This window comes from Mastigoproctus giganteus, chromosome 8 (assembly GCF_048544385.1).
Source record: "Mastigoproctus giganteus isolate SK-2022 chromosome 8, ASM4854438v1, whole genome shotgun sequence".
NCBI lineage: Eukaryota > Metazoa > Arthropoda > Arachnida > Uropygi > Thelyphonidae > Mastigoproctus > Mastigoproctus giganteus.
Window position 1 is genome coordinate 25,430,245 of NC_143582.1, and position 20,773 is coordinate 25,451,017.

Below are 20,773 nucleotides of genomic sequence, written 5' to 3' on the forward strand. Positions count from 1 at the left end.
CAAGAGCCTGGAATGATGTGACAACTTGTCAACCTTCTAAAACATTCTGAGCTTCATCAAAGATGAGCTGATGTCGTCTGTTATCAAGGAAATTGTAAATTGAGCCCAGAAGTTGCAGCTGGTCCAGGAGGATGAAGATGTAAACAAGGTGAAGATTTAACAGAAGACCTAGCCAGGTTGAATGTGCAAAGAATTGAGGAGCAAGGGATAGCCAAATCAGTTGAGGAAATTAGTTGAGAAATAGTTTAACAATAGATCACATATCAGATTTAATGAAGATAAATTTATTGGGAAAAGAGTTAGCAGATTGGGATGCAATTCCATTTGTCAGAGCAACCCAAGAAGCAGTTTAAATGTTTGATGGAATGGATGAAAACACCAAATGTTTCTTGAAAATAGAAAGAAAAGTCAGAGATTGCTTATCAGCTTATTGTGAAATTTATGAAGAGGGAAAAAAGTATACGAAACAGATGAAGATCGAAGAGTTCATATCACGTACTGCCTCCCCCTGACCTATACTCAGCCTACAACATCCTGTGATTAATGTGTCTTATTAATGCTTCAGGTTCGTTTTAAGTTACCTTCATAATGTAGAATAAAAAATGTTTCAATCCCTGCAAATATTCAAAAAGCTAAAAAGATAGCACTATTGCAATCAGCAGTGCTGAAGCTGAAAGAGGTTTCGGTTTAATGAACATAATTTGTATGAGGAAGAAAAATAGTTTAACAGTAGATCATCAATATCAGATTTAATGACGATAAATTTATTGGGAAAAGAGTTAGCAGATTGGGATGCAACTCCATTTGTCAAATAATGGTAGAATCGCAACCATACATTGGCTACGGATACACGAGCTCAGTAAAAGTCAACAAAAACATTTTGTGAGAATCGATTGGCTATATGAAAATTGCAATAAAAATGAATATTTTATTATTGTTTGAAATGTTTGTATTCCAAATTATTGTAAATCAGTAAAACTTACAATAAATATATATATACACATATTCTTAGTCTTTTTTTTTTAGCTAGCCAGTTGTTAAAAATTTACCAGCACACAACCACCACTGGCTGTAACAGAAAGTATGACAGCAAAATATTTATTTTTATTATTTATTAGTTTATTTATAAAAACGTTGAAAAAACATTTAGTTTTTGGTTATAGTTCAAAATCCAACTGGGATGAGTTTTACAAAAAAAAAAAAGTCAGCAGGGAGAAACATCATGATTTATGAAGTTAATGATCTTCTTCTCTGTGTACCATCTCCTAATGGAGGTCGGTGACCACACGGCAAATGTCTCTCTGTCTCTAGTAACTCTGAACAGCTGCTCTGTGTTCAGTCCTGTCCAATTCTTAATGTTATCGAGCCACGATGTACATCTTCTCCCAGGCTTTCTTCTTCCTTCCATTCTCCCCTCATTAATTAGCAGTGGAATTGCATATTTGTTGTTCCTCGCCAGGTGTCCAAGATATACAGTTTTTCTTTTCTCTATGTCCTTCGGCAATTCCTGGGTTTTTCCAATTATCTGCAGGACACTCTTCATTGGTCACTCTTGCTGTCCATGATATCTTTAGCATTCTTCTGTATGTCGACATTTCAAATGCTTTAGTTTTTTCGAGGTGTTAGTTTTCAGTGTCCATGTCTCAGCACCATACAACAAAACTGACCAAATGTAACATCTCACTGAAGTTAACGATAATGTTACATAAAACAACCCCAGCTGCTTCTGATGATAATAATAAAGGTTCATTTAGTTATAATATAACAAGTAAATACTTATATATTCCTTAAGGCATGATATAAAGTAAACAGACAAACTTAAAAAGAAAGTGCTCATGTAAAGTAGAGGATCAATATTTAAACAGCTGTTGTTTAGTTTTGATGTGCTGAACAAATAAAGCGAAGAGGCAGAACAGAAATTATATCCATGAAAAACGTTCCATAATTTCTGCATTTGTAGATAATGATAAATCTGTTTCTTCTCTGTATCCAGAAAAAGAAAAACACTAATCCTAACCTTCATACATAGTCTAATGTGCCTTCTTTTCAAGTTTAACAAAATACTTCATTAAGCTGAATTAAATGCAAAATATAACTGCACCTCGATAATTCAATAATTAGTAGATATGTGAATGGCATTGTCTAGATTATAAGCAAATATATAAAACAAAAGTATGATTTTTTCCCTATCACTAAATAATCAGGATTGGACCATACTTTTTTTAAATTTAATAATTTTTTTAACAAAGAATGTGAAAACTGAATTTGAAATTTTTCTCCACTTTTTCTGTTGAGAAACTTGTGTAGTAGAAGTATATTACCATCTGCCTATGAAATCCTTTTACAGACTACACACACACACATGCACAGAGGTTCAGGAGGACTGAGTGAAGAAACAACTATGCACTAGCAGCAAGGAGCAGATTACTCACCAGTAATTTCACTTGGTCAACTCCAATGATGGCTCAATGCAGGCATGTTAAACTGACAATTAGGGGCATTTGTTAGTTTAATAGACAGATAAGACAAGTTTAGTGATTTGTTTATTTTTACTCTAAAAGCATAACTACTTGGTCACAAATCTTAAATGACTGGTTATACGATATAATTCATGACAGCTCTCATTGGTATTCACTAATTATAATAGCTGGTCATCTCCCATTCTAACTGCATGTTCAAAAAAGAACATGATACACTTTGAAAAGCAATGCTTTTGCCATGAAAAAAAATATTTTTCATAAAAATATAAAATAAAAAAAACTATCTTCATTGGGTCATGAAAATAAAACAGCCAAACTCTATATGAAAAAAAGGTTCGAGAGGTCAGGTTTACTGAGAACAATAACAGTAGTGATAAAAGACTGGCTGTTGCTCCCATTCAAGGAGTAGTAGCTAGAATGGGAACAATGATAATTTGATACACTTTGCCAAGACTATACCTTCTGCTGATACATTTTAATATCTAACAAAAATGACAATAAAAAAAAGCTGAATTCTGTATCATAGTAAAGGTTCAGGATCATGAATTTACTGAAGGCGCTGACTCCTGATGCTTTCTACATGTGGGCAATATCCAGTATTGCCTGTTTTCTCTCATTTCTTAGCTTCTCTCACCTAGGAGAGGTATGATTAGAAATGGATAAAGAGAAATGGTAGAACCATGAACATAAAAACTTTTAATATTTAACCCTCAAGCATTTTTTTTGTGAAGGAAAACTAATGTGAAAACATTAGAAGGAAAATGTTGAAAACAGTGGGTAAATTTATTTATTTTACCTTAAAGAACCATTCTTTTTGCTCATTCCTTAATAACTGACTCACTTCTTCTTTAACCTTTTATTAGCCACATCAGTGTATTAAAAATTTGGCATGCCTATCTAAGATTAGCTCAAGTCATTATTTTATGTTTAACACAAACTAATAGGCCCAATGTAGCCAAGGATTAAAAGTCAATAAAATAGTTTTTGATAGCTACTGGCAACCTAAGATCTTTCTTCTTCTTACAATTTATTCTGTTATCACAACAGTTATGCTGCGGCGGTACTAACATGTCTGTCTTGGTCTTCCTCTCTTTTTTCTTCTCCATGGCTCCTCTGGGCAGTCTGTCATCATCTATTCTCTTTACGTGACCAAACCACTCCAATCTTTTTCCTCTGTTTTATCAATGATAGTTTTTTGGACGTTCACTGTATTCCTTATCATGTCATTTCTAACTTTTTCAGTCCTAGACTTTCCTGCCAATCTTTGGAAAAATCCATCTCAACAGTCAGTAATTTATTTTTTTGCCTTTCATTTAAGGTCCAAGTCTCACATCCATATAAAATACTTTGTAATATTGCACTATATACAGTGGAACTTCTCTATTATGAACTTCTATTTAATGAATTTCTCTATATTACGAATTTTTTTTTTTTGCAAAAGATTGCACCTTGAAACAAAATTACATGTAAAATTAACCCCATATACCGAAGTGTTAGTCTCTCTATAACGAATTTTTAAAAAAAATTAGTAAAAGCAATTTTGAAGATTTTCAAGCATTTACTGCTAAACAGCCATTCAAATATACTGCCTCCTTCCTTCCAAAATTGTGCATTAGCATCTGGAATTAAATAATCATCCTTAAATAATAAATAATAATAATAAATGGGTTTTTTTACAATAAATAGGGTAGATTTGTAAATTGATGTTGGCGCAGGGGAAACTAAATTCGCTGTGGTAAACCTTTAGCATGCTGCGGCGGCAATACATAGAATGCTACCATAGTCAGTTTTCAGTAACGCCTACTGAGTGACATTCGCTTCTCACCTCAACTGTACCACGTGACCTTCCTGTCAATCATTATATGATATGTCCATTCTCATCTAACTGGACTCCCAGTAGATGGTTTTCATGAATTTTTTTTTTTAATTTCGTTCGTCATCAATCACATAGGCTATATGCTCTTGTATTTTTTTTTTCTGAAAAGTAACATACAGCATACATTAATCATAAATTTTCTTTCGTGTATATATGAATGAAAGCAGAATAAAAGAAATTCACAAAGTCGTATATTTCTTCAAAGTGATTAATAGGAAAGGTCACATGATACTGTTGAATTGGCAAGCAAACATCATTGAGTAGGCGGTACTAACAATTCGCTATATGGCCAGCGCAGTGAAGTTTGCGATATGTGTATCAGCAAGAGCTGCAGTAGAGTAATTTTTACAGTTGCAGAAACAATGTCGAAGAGAAAGTGTTTAAGTATTAATAATAAAGCAAAGATTCTTCATGATATTGACCAGGTTTTAAGAAAAAAGATATTGCGGATAAATATGGCATACCTGCAAACAGTTTATCTAAGATTTTAAAAAATCAAGAATCAATTTTAAATGCAATTGAAGGAGGAGCAGACAAGAAGCGAATTAAGTTGTGTATATACGAAGATGTTGATAAAGCTGTTCTAAAATGGGTGCAAATGATATGTGAAAAGAATATCTCAACATTGGGCCTAATAATTAAACAACAAGCTCTGAAATTTGCACAGTCCCTTGGACATAAAGAATTTAATGCAAGCACTGGGTAACTAGATAAATTTAAGAAGCACCACAGAATTCTGGAAAAGGTTATTTGTGGAGAAAGTGTTAATGTAAGTGAAGAAGATTGCAACAGTTGGAGGAACAATACCTTAAAGATTTTGGAAGAATATGAGCGTAAGGATGTTTTTAATGCTGACGAAATGGGTTTATTCTTTAAATGTTTACCGAATAGAACACTTGCTTTTAAGGATGATAAATGTTTTGGTGGAAAACAAAGAAAGAATCATTGTGCTAGTTGGAGCAAATATGACAGGAAATGAAAAATTAAGACTTTTAGTCATCGGAATATCAAAAAACCCAAGATGTTTTAGAGGCACAAAACGTTTGGAAGTTGACTACACCTTTAATGAAAAAGCATGGATGACAAGTGATATTTTTGAAGAATGGATATTAAAACTAGACAAGCGTATAACAAAAGAAAAAAGGAAAATCGTGTTGGTAACTGACAACTGTCCGGCACATCCTGTCAGTATTTCTGCCAAACTTAAAAGTGCAAAGTTGTTGTTTTTACCACCAAACGTAATGTCAAAATTCCAGCCAACAGACCAAGGCATTATTAAAAATTTTAAATTTCATTATCGAAAGAGAATAATAATGAAGATTGTCAATGCATTATCAGAAAATAGAAACTTGGAGGTTACAATTAACCTTAGCGATTGCATCTCTGAACTGGTAAAGGTTTGGAAAAAAGGATGCCACCGAATACACTATTCAAAATTGTTTTTCGAAAGCGGAATTTGCATTGAATACAGAAGTCGAACAACAACTGGACGAACAAGATGAACTGCCCCTTTCACAACTGAAAAACTTTTGGACATTATTAGAATCGTCTGGAAACACTGAAAATTAAATAACACTGGATAGTTATGTTTATGTAGATCAAGATCTGACTACAGCAGAACATCCAAATAAAGATGAAATACTGCTGAACAGTGTTAGACGCGACCATGATCACGAAGAAATTAATGATGATGCTGAAGATGCATCAGAACAACCCACAGAAAAGCCAACTCGCGAAGATATGATTAACGCTTTTAAAACGGTTCGTACGGGTCTACAGTTTTGTGAAAATGTTCCTGATAATATTTTTAATGCTCTGAACAAATGTGAGGTTTTCTTTGAGAATCAGACATTTTTTAATTGTACCGTGCAAACGAAAATTACAGATTTTTTTTTTTAATTTGTGATACTTACCGGCGAAAATTGTGTAAACGTAATTTATATAAGTATGTTTTTGAAATAAAATACATTAAAAGATTCGTTTTCATTTTCTAATTAGATAACAATTTCTAATAAAAAAGATTCTCTGTGTAACGAAATTTCTCTATAACGAATTTTTTCGTTGGATTTATCGAAATCGTTATAGGGAAGTTCGACTGTATTTAATTTTTAGTTTTATTAATGATATTTTTATTCCATAACACAGAAATGAGCATTCCTATGACCTTTCTATCTTCATCCAGTCTTTTATCAATTTCCTGTATAGATAATCCGTCAGACTGATAATGTTGATGGGTGCAATTGCAAGTGCATTTTTATGTTGATGGGTGCAATTGCAAGTGCATTTTTATGTTGATGGGTGCAATTGCACCTAAGCATTTAAATTGCCAAGATCTAAACTGTAAAACATCACTTTATACATAACCAGTGGCATGTAACATTCTGTTAGTCTGAAGTGATAGACAAGGAATAAAGATGTGGCATTATGGGCATGTTACTGCTATGATAATGGGATGGAGTGGCAGGAAACAGAGAATGACTATTAACGGCCACTGCTATTCTTGGACTAATATTATTAGTGGAGTCTCTCACAATTCAGTGCTGGGGCCCCTTACTCTATTCAACAGTTAATAATGTTGAATAGAGTAAGAGGTTGAATAGAGTAAGTTGACAGTGATGAAAGTCTAATGGCTAAGTTTATTGAAGATAAAGGATTGCAGTGTGGTAAATGACAAGAATCAAGATATGTTACTGCAACAAGGCCTAGAAGAACTAGGCATGTCAGTGGCAGAGAACTGGCAAATTAAGGTTTAATATTGATAAATACAAGATACTACAGCTGGGTAGCATTAATCCCAGATAACATACTAAATTTGGTGGTATGTTATTAAGGCAAAGGTGTTTATATAAAAGGTTAACTGGGTAAAAATACAATGCCCAGTATGAACAAAGCAATCAAACAGTTCTGTTATAAAATAGCAAGAATGGCAATAATCAAGGAAAGTGCAAAGACATTTAATCAAATTCTACTGTAAAATATACAACTTAAATGATTATGATTATACACTTAAGTTGGATATTTCACAGTAGCATTTGATTAAGCTGCTTTGCTTTCTTTGCTTAATGACACACTTATTATTTTATAATTGAATAAGATTACTCTGTTCAACACTGAGAATTGTATTCCTACAGAGTTAACCTCATATATAAATTCCTATACACTTGATATAGCTTGTACTCTTATATGGATAAATACCTCTGCCAGTCACAGTTGGCATTTTTTTGCTTTCAAATTATGTTCAGTCCTCGATCTGAGTGGTGATGCAGTGTCTTTCCTTTTTGTAGTGTAAAAGAGCTACAGCCATTCAAATTATGTTGCCACAGGCTCTTATTTGTTTGTTTTTCAAAATACTATATACCAAACATTAAACACTAGCTTTCTAAAGGGAAAATGTTTGTGTCGGGTCTATTATTTTAAGCATTCTAAATTTTTATATACACAGCTGTGCCATCACTCTGTCATTTCTAATGATCTTTTCAGTCTTTTCGGCCTTTCCTTCACAAAGAAATATAAAGCAGAGTGATTTATCAAGTCAAAATTCAAAAACAATTTTGTTTTTGTAGAGTTTACTGATTTCTGCCAATTTAATTATTTCATTATATGTTTAAGTTGCATGTGTGTGTTTTATATACATATACACACACACGAAATGTTATTATCTTTAAATATGAAAATCAAATTGTATACCTAGCCTAAGAGTATTTTAATCAAGAGATATATGGCAAACTTCAGTTCAGCTAATACACATCCCCCCCCCCAAAAAAAAAATTTAATATGCTGGACCAATCCTGATTTTTCCCCAACAGCAAATTTGTTCTGTAAATCTGATTGTTGATAGTCCTTCAAAATGTGATTATGTATATACTGTAATTATTCATTTATTTTATACAGATAAAGATTATCTATATAAAATGAAATATTTCTATCATAAAAATAAATTAATCTAAAATTGGATTACAAAATGATTTCTTTGCTCTTGAATTCAAGAAGAAACATCAAACACTTTGTGCTAATAAGTATTAAAATACCACATTTAACCACTGCACCAAGCACAGTTACAATATTCAAATAATTTAACACAAGGTTAACTCTGTTAAAATAAAGTATAATAAAGAAAAAAACTAGTACAATACAATAATATTTTGGTTGTCATGCTAAAAGCTTTGACAAACAAAATATCTAAAATCAATGGTGTCTATGAAGGAAATGCCTATCTTCTTTGGAAAGTCTGAGATAAGATTCTATTGCTGGGAACCAGATGTGTTAGCTCATTTGTTGTCTCACTGGCAGATCAAAGATGTTGCAGAAATGAGGATATATCCAATTAATCTGCAGATTAGTTGGATGTACATTGATGTATCCTGTCCTGAGCTATCATAATGCGAAACTTTCTCTCTCTCTCTTGTTCTGTGTTATCTATCTTTGATGATGTTAATCCATTCAAATTTTACATTGATGGATGCACAATTTCTACTAAACTAAATGGATTAGGGACTGTACAAAAATTGATTTCTTATACTCTGTAATTTCTATACCTGTCCACAGAAGGCATATGGAGTTTTTACAGTTTAAAATGGTGTGCTTACATCCAGAGATGGTTGGAAATGTCATACTAATTGTATATAATCAGCATCCCTTTACTTATTCTGAGGATACTGATATCAATCATCAAAATTCATGGAACATTTGTGGATTTGAAGGTTTCAATAAAAGTATAAATAATAATAAATAAATGGCTTCAGAATCATATGTATCACACATAAAAATACTCTGTGTGACATAAAATTTTATCAGTTGATATATAAAAAATACTACAATATTACAATTACTTGCAGTAACAGTACCCTTTTTATTAGGACAAATATATATAACCTTATATTATTAGGATAAATATATATAACATCATATCAACATTCCAAAAGAAGAGTAAAGTTAATGTTCATTTATAAACGCAGTTCCATTTGCAAAGTGGATTACAAAAAGGATACTCTCCATGTTTGATATCGACATCTTGTTCTAGGAACAAAAAAGACCTAGAGAAAGAAAAATAACTATTATTAACCCTATTTTGGATAAAAAGATCAATCATTTAAAATACAGGTGAAGAGTAGGAAGAGAAAGAAAAATACCTGGTTTTGTTTCAGACACCAAACCTAATTAGTTAAGAAAACAAGTTATTATTAAGCTATCACAAAAATTATTATTCTCAGCTATTTATATCTGAATACTGGAGATGTATATATATTTTTAGTAGATACAAACAATGAAAAATAATTTTTTTTAATAACCATTTAGTCCCTAGCTTCCTGCTATGATGGATATTACATATCTTTCATCTGTAACTTCTAGGCTATGGTACATTCAATAAAGATTATTATTTATATCTTCTCTGTAATCAATTAGAATATTCATCACTAGCATCAACAAGACCCTGCATATATCAAGAAGTTCAGCTTAAGTTTATTCGTAACACAAGTTATTCTTGTAAACTGACTTTAAATAATCTAGGGAAAAAAAAAAAGAAACTGCAAATCCCAATCCATTTCACAGCTGGAAACAAAAAGTTATATTTCTTTCAATATGAACATCAGCACTGTTCAACTGAAACCGAATTCAATATATTGCAATATATTTTCTCTCCAGTTCTTGAAGAGGACAATTTGTATATGCAGATGTTACTTGTACTTTTGTGATGTTTACTTGGATTTATAAAAATCGATAAATTCTGATCCCCAAGTGAACTTGAACAATAATATCAAACTAGCTATTGCCTGTTCCCACAATGAAGAGTTTTGTAATCTGGTAGTTTTGCCAATAAAAGTAAACAAACAATTAATTTTGTTGACATTTCTCTGTACCAATTCCAAAATCCCCTTGCACACATTCAGTAGATTGCTGTACAAATTGGAACAGTGGGGTATTAAAGGCAAGTTACTGCTCTGGATAAAGGGATGGTTGAGTGGGAGAAGACTGTTTATTAATGAGCACTATTCTTTGTGGACTAATGTTATTAGAGGAGCCTCGCATGGTTCAGTGTTGGGCCCATTGTTGTTTTCTATATTTATTAATGATATTGATGAAGGTATATGAGCCTTAATATCTAAGTTTGTAGATGATATGAAGGTTGGCAGGGTGGTTAACGAGAGTAATCAAAGTAAGCTACTAAAAAACAAAATCTAGAAAAATTAAGCAGATGAGCTGAGAAATGGCAATTGAAGTTTAATACTGACAAATGCAAGGTATGGGTAGCACTAATCCCAGATTAATGTACCAGCTGTGTCGTACTACACTCATTATTTTTCATATTCCACTCAAAGTAGTGGAAAATGAAAAAGATGGGGTAATTGTACAGTCAGATATCAGGTTCTCTGAGCAGGGCAAACAGGCTGCCAGGACAGCTCATGGGGTTTTGTTAAATGATATACAGAAACTTTGCTAGCCAGGATAAAGAGATGATTATGCCATTGTACAAAGCAATGTTCAGGAGACAACTTGAACTGTATACATGTCAGGAAGCCTCATTTTTTAGGAAGGATGTAGAGCTTTTGAAACAGGTACAGAGAAGGGCAGTGAAATTGGTGAGTAGTAGTAGTAGTGGCATGTGATGCAAGAAAGCAGGTGTATGAGCTTATGCAGCATCAGCCAAAAAAAAAAAAAAAAAATCACACCATTGCCTCCAAATGCCTGTCCAGTTCCTCCTTAAATTTATTCAACCTATCAACTTCCACAACAACAGATGGAAGTTTGTTCCAGCAATTAACCACCCGCTGGCTAAAGGCAAATTTCCGCACATCTATTCTACATGTCTTTTCTTAATTTGAATTTATGCCTCCTTAGGTTCGTAATCTGAACAAGTGGAAGGATCCCATCAGAATTCAGCAAGCTCAACCCATTCAAGGCCTTATATACCTCAATCAGATCACCGCGCAGGTGCCTAGTCTCCAGCCGCTGCAATTTGCAGAACTTAAGCCTCTCTTGGTAAGAGGATCCCTTCATTCCCCTCACCAATCTTGTTGCCCTTCTCTGTACACGCTCAAGTAAATCTACATCCTTCCTAAAATGAGGCCTCCAGACCTGTACGCAGTACTCAAGGCGTGGCCTGACCATTGCCTTATACAGAGAGATAATCACCTCCTTTTCCCTGCTAGCAAAATTCCTATATATCATTGACAAAACCCCATGACCTGCCCTGGCAGCATTGCTCAGAAAACTTCATATCTGACTGCACAATTACTCCCAGGTCTTTTTCATTTTCTACCACCTTAAGTGTAGTACCATACAGTTGGTACGTTCCTCTGGGGTTACTTCTACACATATGCAGTACTTTGCATTTGTCAAGGTTAAACTTCAGTTGCCACTTCTTAGCCCATCTGCCCAAATTATCTAGATCCTGTTGCAGTAGCACACTGCCATTACTGTCATTAACAACCCTGCCAACCTTTGTATCATCTGCAAACTTTGACATTAAGCCTGATATACCTTCATCAATATCATTGATAAATATACAAAACAACAGTGGACCTAACACCGAACCCTGTGGGACTCCACTAATAACATTAGTCCACGAAGAGCAGCACCCATTGATTACAACCCTCTGTCTTCTCCCACTTAACCATCCTGTGAGGGGGAATAAAGGGGTGCTTTTACCAAGAAAGGCTTCAGTTCTGCAAATTTCAGTGTCTGAAGCCAAGGCACCTGTGAGGTGATCTGATTGAAGTGTTTAAGGCTTTGAATGGACTGAACAAGCCCAATGCTGATGAGATTCTTTCTCTTGCTCAGACTACGCACATGAGAGGGCATAAATTCAAATTGAGGACAGATGGTTGCAGGACAAATGTGAGAAGTTTACCTTCAGTTAGTGGGTGGTTGACTGTAGGAACAAACTTCTGTCTACTTTTGTGGATAGTTTGAATAAATAGGGAGAACTAGACAAACTATTGCAGGGACAGGTGATTTGGGAAGTTTTCTTGGTTGATGCTTTCTTGCATCATTTACCACTACTAATACAGTAATATTAGCTGTATATTTCTAAATTTAGAAGTCCTAAATCATAACTCTTTGTGACTCTTAGAATTCAATAGTAATTTACAGAAAATGTTTTATTAAGAAAATAAGATCCAAAGCTGAACACGTCAAGCGCAACTCGTGGAATGTTCTAATGCTCATAGCAGCTGGTACAATATTAATGATTAAGTAACTGCTAAACTATGACCCTACCTACTACCAAGAGCATTTGAAATTGTGGCTATCCTCCAGATGTGTTAGTTCTTTTTCAATTAAGATGCAGTTTTCAGTATCAATTAAAAAAGTTACAAAGTTTCATATTTAACTATTTTTTTTTGCTTATCACTTTTTACAGAGTCTTACACTTTCAGAATTAAACGTCTTGTTATAACGAAGTGACCCGGTTTGGATTACAGAATATCTGGCCACTTATAAAAATAAGTTACTGAGAGGCAGATTTAGTAACAGTAACCTAAAAAATATAAAGACTTTGCTGACAGTATACACCATACTGTTATCAATTATGATGTAAGCTTAATTGTTTTTTTATGGAGATGGTAAGAATAAGTGTTTCATATATGTCAACAACTGTTAAAATAAAATGGACTTTATCATTCATGAACAAAAACAGAGTTACTAAATGATCCTAGTTGCAAGCTTAAGGAAATCCTCACAAAAATTAACCTGTTGTTCTCATGCTCCAAAACATGATTTATTTGAATTTCAGTTTCTGGCAGATTTTGGTTTTTTTTTTTAGGAGCATTAGCAACTAAGGCCATATTGCTCTGGGATATGCAGTAGTCATTCGCTGACCTTTCCGCATCCTCCGTATTTGGTGGTGACAGGCTCGAACCCTGGTCTAATCAAGAAGCATGTGCTATGCACTGCTGCTCCTTCCCACCTGGCGGCAGATTTTGGTGAAGCATGATAAACGCAAGACAGAAGCACAATAAAGGCAAGACTTTTGTGGATTTGTTGGAGGATTATTTTCTACAGCAACATGTTCGAGGCACAACCAGAGGGAGTAATACACTTGATCTGATTATCAGCAGTGATTATTCATGCATTAAAAATTTACAGATAAAGGAACCACTAGGTGACAGTGATCACAGAGTATTGATGTGGGATTTACTTAAAGATGAAACTACCATCAAGGGTAAAGGGAAGGGTTTTTGTTTTCATAAAGGTGACTACAGTGGTCTCAGACAGTTTTTAAATTCTATACAGTGGGATCAACTGATGATGTTAAAAACACTGAATTCTAAATGAGAAGCCTTCAGGACTTAATCTTGGAGGCTACTAGGCTTTTCATACCAACTAAGAAATATTGTTCAAAGTTCAGGCCTAAATGGATGTCAGATGAATTATGAGGCTCGTGGCAGAGAAGAAAAATGCATGGGATGCATATAAATTATCAGGCTACACAGAAGCCTACGGCAGATATAAGTTAGTCTGTAATCAAGTCACAAAGGAGGTTAGGCAGGCAAAGGCATATTACAAGAAATCTTTGGAAAAGGATGCAAAGAAAACAGCAAAGAGTTCTTTACTTATATAAACTCTAGAAGGAAGGGGATGAACTAAATTGGCCCACTTAACATAGATGGTTCGACTATTAATGATCCTGTGAGTAGCTGATAAACAGAATGAGTATTCTGCATCTACATTCACACATGAAGAGTTATTCAAAAGAGGTAAGCAAACCCTTAGCCATAATTATGGGAGCATCCTTAGAGTCAGGGGAGATCCCCATGAACTGGAGATGTGCAACTGTACCCCGAATTCACAAAGGGGTGCAAAGGGTGACACAAATAATTATAGACCTGTTAGTTTAACTTCTGTTCTGTGTAAAATAATAGAGTCGCTGGTTAAAGAAGTGATACAGGATCACCTAGACAAGACAGCAGTAATAGCTCAGACACAGCATGGGTTTTTTAAGGGGAAATCTTGTCTGACCAATTCGACTGGATACTACAATGTGGTCACAAAGGAACTGGATGCAAAAAATAATTTTGATATCATAAACTTGGATTTCAGGAAAGCTTTTGATACTGTTGCACATGGAAGACTGCTATACAAATTGGAGCGGTATGGCATTAAGGGTTGCTACAATGGATAAAGGGATGGGTAAGTGGGAGACAGCAGAGAGTGGTAATAAATTGACACTGCTCTACATGGACTAATGTTATTAGTGGAGTCCTCCAGGGTTCAGTGCTAAGCCCATTGTTGTTTTGTGTATTTATCAATGATATCGATTAAGGTATATCAGGATTAATGTCCAAGTTTGCAGATGATACAAAGGTTGGCAGAGTTGTTAATGATAGTAAAGACAGTATGCTACTGCAACAGAATCTAGAAAAGTCAGGCAGATGGGCTGAGAAGTGACAGCTGAAGTTCAAAACATTGACAAATGCAAAATACTGTATATGGGTAGCAGTAACCCAAGAGAAACATACCAACTGTGTGGTATTACACTCAGGGAGGTGGAGAATGAAAAAGACCCAGGGGTAATTGTGCAGTCAGATATGGAGTTCTCTGAGCAGTGCAGATGGGTTGCCAGAGCAGGTCATGGAGTTTTGTCAATGATATATAGGAATTTTGCTAGCAGAGACAAGGAGATGATTATACGTTTGTATAAGGCAATGGTTAGGCCTCACCTTGAGTACTGCGTACAGGTCTGGAGGCCTCATTTTAGGAAGGATGTAGAGTTGCTAGAACAAGTACAGAGAAGGGCAACAAGATTGGTGAGAGGAACAAAGGGGTTCACTTTAAGAAGAAAGGCTTAAGTTCTGCAAGTTGCAGCATCTGCAGACTAGGCACCTGCGATGTGATCTGATCGAGGTGTATAAGGCCTTGAATGGTTTGAGCAGGCTCAATGCTGACAGGATACTTCCGTTTGCTCAGATTAAGAACCTGAGAGGGCATACATTCAAATTGAGGAAAGACAGTTGTAGAATAAATGTGTGGAAGTTTGCCTTTAGCCAGCGGGTAATTGATTGCTGGAACAGACTTCCATCTGTTGTTGTGGAAGTTGATAGGTTAAATAAATATAAGGCTGAACTAGACAAACATTTGGTGTGACCGGATGGGTGAAATGGGAAGGTGTTTTTTTTTTTTGGCTGATGCTGTATAAGTTTACTTTCTTGCATCATATGCCTTAAACAATGCTAATGGTAAAATAGTTCTGACTATTGGCTCAACTACTGTGTAATATTTTCAAACTTTCCATCTCCATCAAACTAAATGAAAATTTGGTAGCAAAATACAAATTTTCACATATCTTTTCTGTAATTAAAGGTAAACTGTAGCTATTATCAATCCACTGCACGACAGAAGCCTCCTCAACAATTCATGTTGAGAGAGATGGACCATAATTTGCTAGGTTGGTCCAGTGCAGGTTGGCAAATTGACAGTATTTAGCAGTCAGGGGCTTTAACCCCAGTCTACTCAAAGAGCATGTGCTACCAAACTCCCACTCCTGAGCACTCAGCTACAGAGGCCATTTCTGTAATTATGCTTCATCAATTTAAATTTATGCCATGCTTGTGTCTGAGAAAGAGTACAAATGCATGTGGCCTACCTGGAAAAAGAGTGCCAGACATTACAGATAAATTAAAGTCGAAACAAGCAAGGCAATTGGTACTTTTTCACCCCCATGATCTACTTTAAAAATAAAACAGTTTTGATACTGACCTATCACAGTTTTTTTCAAGTGTATCTCTATTTTAAACAAAACATGCTGGTTGTAAAATTATTACATTTTTTTATTATAAAACTGACAGTGGTAGAGAATGAAAGGGACTTGGGGGTGGTTGTGCAGGCAGATATGAAGTTCCCTGAGCAGTGCAGACGGGCTGCAAGAGTAGCTCATGGAGTATTGTCAATGATATACAGGAATTTTTCCAGCAGGGATAAGGAGGTGATTATTCCATTGTATAAGGCGATGGTCAGGCCACACCTAGAGTACTGTATACAGGTCTGGAGGCCTCATTTCAAGAAGGATGTAGAGCTGCTGGAACGAGTACAGAGAAGGGCAACAAGATTAGTGAATGGAACAAAGGGGTGCTCTTACGAAGAAAGGCTTAAGTTTTGCAAATTACAGTGTCTGGAGACTAGGCACCAGCGAGGTGATCTGATAGAGGTGTATAAAGCCTTGAATGGTTTAAGCATGCTCAATGCTGATGGGATTCTTCCTCTAGCTCAGAATAATCACCTGAGAGGGCATAAATTCAAATTGAGGAAAGACAGATGTAGGATAGACGTGCGGAAATTTGCCTTTAGCCAGCGAGTGGTTGGTTGGTGGAACAGACTTCCATCCCTTGTGGTGGAGGTTGATAGCCTAAATAAGTTTAAGGCTCAGCTGGACAGGTATTTTGAACGAACAGAGGGGTGAAGTGGAAGTGGTTTTTTTTTTTTTTTTTTTTGGCTGATGCTGCATAAGCTTGCTTTCTTGCATTAAATGCCTCTACTAATGCTAATGCTAAAAAACACATTTTTATTAATGTGTTTTTTATTGATGTGTTATTAAAAAAAAAACACATTAGATAAGCACAAAAATTTGAAATAAGCTAAATATAATAGGCTAATAATTAATGAGATTTCTCACAATGGAATTTTTGTTGTTGTAGTAGGGTTGTGGCATGCATACTGTCTGTAAATTGCACAGATTCTGTGATCAATTATCTGTTTGCTGGATGAAAAACCCACGTTTCAAGGAGAAAAAAACTATGCTACCCTCACCTACGATTAATTAACTCGCCCATGTTGTGAAAAAGGTCCATAAAAATTTCTAAAGCATTGATGGGACTTGAACTCAGGTCTTTTCCACCCAGTGTGGGAAGGATGTCAATTCTGCCAACTATGCTATTTACGAGGGCATGAAATGTTTGGCCATAAATATTTATCAACAAAAAATTCTTAATAACAATACAACTTAACTTATTATAACACTACTTAGCTTTTTAGAATGCAGCTGGCAATAAAGGACTCAACAACAAACTTATAAAATACTAAAGAAAATTAGTATTACATCCAGCTTTCAGACTTGCATGCATTACTCAAGATGTGGCCTCAAATTAGTGTATCAAAATCCCACAGGCTTGAAGATTTTTAATACATGATGAATCACTGCTGATAATCAGATCAATAATATAGATTTCTCTTGTTGCTCTCTAACACTTTGGTACAGAAGCAGTCATCCAGCAAAACAAGAGTTCCAATCAATATCTAGAAAGTTAAAATCTCCTATAATAAGGCAATCTAATTTGTTGGCCCACCCAATTTGCACATACAGTTATTCATTAACCCATCACGGAGGCCTATAACTTAGGTGCAAGAAATCATATAAGGAAAGCAGGGGCAATTATTTTTAGCAACTTTTATATTAGCTCAAAGATAGGCCCTTTATTGTAATGGAGTATACTTGAAATGGGAGAGACACAAGAAAGTTTGCTTTTTAAGTGTCCAGAGAAACTAGGTCAGATATTCAATGAATACTATACCGAAAGAGAGAAACATATTTATTGCAACTCATCACAAGTGGGAAATGTTTTGTTAGTTCTCTCACCCCTCAAATGAACCTTATTTGGGTGTTTTAAAATTACAAAAACATTAATGTGCTGTGAAACTAAAATAACAATTCAGTTTTCTTCATATGTTGCATTAGCATACCCATCTCCAACCTGGGACATTTTGCATGTAGTAGTAGAGGCATATGATGCAAGAAAGCAAGCTTATGTAGCATCAGCCAAAAAAGAAAACCATTTCACACATCCATTCCCCTTAAAAGTTTGTCCAGTTCCTACTTGAATTTATTTAAGCTATCAACTTCCACAACAACAGATCAAAATTTGTTCCAGCAATCAACTACCTGCTGGCTAAAGGAAAATTTCTGCACATCTATTCTACAACTGTCTTTCCTCAATTTGAATTTATGCCCAAGAGGAAGAATCCCATCAGAATTGAGCCTGCTCAACCGATGCAAGGCCTTATACACCTCAAACAGATCACCTAGCAAGTGCCTAGTCTACAGATGCTGCAATTTGCAGAACTTAGGCCATTCTTGGTAAGAGGACCCTTTTGTTCCCCTCACCAATCTTGTGGCCCTTCTCTATACTCGCTCAAGCAACCCTATGTTTAAATGTATAATGAGGGGGAAATGAATCAAACACGGATGCACTATTCTGAAACAATATATATATATATATATATATATATATATATGAAGGTAATAATGTATTTAATACCAAATAAAAATACTACTAACTGCAATAAGATGCTGCATAGGATTGCTTTCTGGCATCATATACCTCCACTAATGCTAAGATATCATCGTCAAGGGATGGATGTATTTGATTCCACTGAAAACCCAATTCATGAAAAAAGTTTTTAACTGATTCTAATAAGTCTGTAATTCTACAAATTGCCATATTTCGTCTACAACAGTGAAAATCCAAAAATGTGATCAAGGGATATTGGGAAACAGTCGAATGGTAAGAAAAAAAAAGTACACTGCAGTCTAGATTACTTAATAATTTTCATGTTTCTTACTCATCCACTGATCGTTAAAAACACCATCACATGACTATAAAAGCAAAAGCTGAAGACAGTTAATTAAATATATAATTAGAAATTATCAAAAAATAATAAAAGCACAGCTCACCACCTAAGGAGTGCCTGCTCTTCAGTAATTTATAGCAATAAATAATTTGATAAATAGTGTCCGTCAGTTAAACTCACACATTTCACACACAACAAATACAAAATCATACTCTCATCTGATTAGATGACATCATCGCTTTCTGAGCGAAACCACTGAATGTCACTTACAAACAGCTGAAATGGGAATGCTACGGAAAATGGAATAAATTTTGAAAAGGAAAATATATAACAATCTAATACTGTATTATCATGCAATGAATTTGCACCGTTCACAAAATTATTACAGACCTTCATGGTTATTGAAGATCGCCTGGGGGATTCTTTGGGATTCTGGTGGTATTGTATAAAAATTTTAAAAAATTAAAAGGTCACATTACGAAGCCGATGAAAAATGTTCGAAACTATGGTCACATGACATCAGTACGGTGTACGATACTCTCCAACGTATAAATAGGCCTGACACCGGTGAACCATACTCGATATAAGGGGGTTTATGAAGATCCTGTGACAACAAATCCCATTCTTCCACCAGTGCAGCCAAGTGATTGAGGAGTTGGTTCTCGGCGGGCAGTGCGACGTCTCCCACACATGTTCGAGAAACACATGTTTCTCGAACATGTGTGGGAGATGATCAACTGACTGAAATCGATCGGATTTCAGTCAGTCACGGCAGTCGATGGATATCTTCAGTTTCAAGATGTTCCTCCACCACTTGAGTTCTATGTGCAGTGGCGTTGTCCTGCATGAAAATAAAATCAGGGCGAACCATACCCTAAAAAGTTATACATATGGAGTTCGAGGATCCGTTCTCGGTACCTCAGCGAATTACGGTATCCATATTAAAAACATGAAGTGCGGCCGTTGATCATTATTCAGCCCCACACACGAGAACACTTTCTCTGTCGTAATTATCCCTTTCTCTGATGTTGGAGGGATGGTACTGCATTCCTCGTCGTCTACAGATAAAACAACGTCTAGAATCTGTTTGTAGGTTAAAAGGAAACGCATCAGAGAACAGAACTATACCACGTTTTCTACGTGTCTTATTAACTTTGTCGAGCAGTGTAGTCCTTGAATATTATCATCTTGTTACAATTACTGTGGTAGTTCCCGCCTTTAGGTCGCTTTTACTGGTTCCCAATCCTGCAGCTGCGCCCTTTAAAATTTAATTCTGTTTCTGGTTTCTGTTAGGGATTATTTATGTAAGTATTGACATCTGTCAATACCTACATAAATAATCCTATTGACATCTGTCAATAGGATTATTTATACCTACAGATCATACTGCTGGCACTGACTTCACAGTGTGAGATTTTTACCCTATCCCTTTCCCCTCTGCTGTTTTCTTCTCATTTCTTCATTTTCTGCTGTCCTGGCAGATGAGTGAAAGGAAATAACTGTGTGCGAGAGTCTGTTCGTGTACTGGCGCCGGTTTACCGGCAAGAGATTCTCTTCAATGGTTCCAAACTCGCTTTGAATATTCACTACGTGACAGTCAAGATTCGCCAAGCTTGCTCATACTTGTGGCTCGTCTCCTCGTTGCGTAGACAGATACTGGGCAGGCTTTCCTTGTAGCAAAGTGACCACAAACAACTAAACAACACAACACATACACCGCACAAAAACATAACGTTCCACACATTACTGACTGCTTTACAGAGTTTTGTATCATTGCAGTTTACAATTACGAAGTTGAACTGACTTTCAGGGGCCACCCTCCATAAGATATGAGGGGTTTCCGAAATGTAAGGTAAAA

General features: G+C 35.3%; 1 protein-coding gene across 1 annotated transcript in view; it reads right to left on the reverse strand.

Moving 5' to 3' along the window:
• The window catches only part of Chmp1 (charged multivesicular body protein 1), a 59,105-nt gene extending 39,902 nt beyond the window's left edge, over window positions 1–19,203 (reverse strand). Inside the window, exons 1-2 of the mRNA XM_090379232.1 lie at window positions 19,019–19,203; window positions 9,345–9,389 (exon numbers count right to left, since the gene is read on the reverse strand). Of these exons, the coding sequence (XP_090235358.1) occupies window positions 9,345–9,366 (22 nt within the window). The 5' untranslated portion in view covers window positions 9,367–9,389; window positions 19,019–19,203. The remainder of the gene's footprint in view (window positions 1–9,344; window positions 9,390–19,018) is intronic.
• Window positions 19,204–20,773: the final 1,570 nt, after the last annotated feature.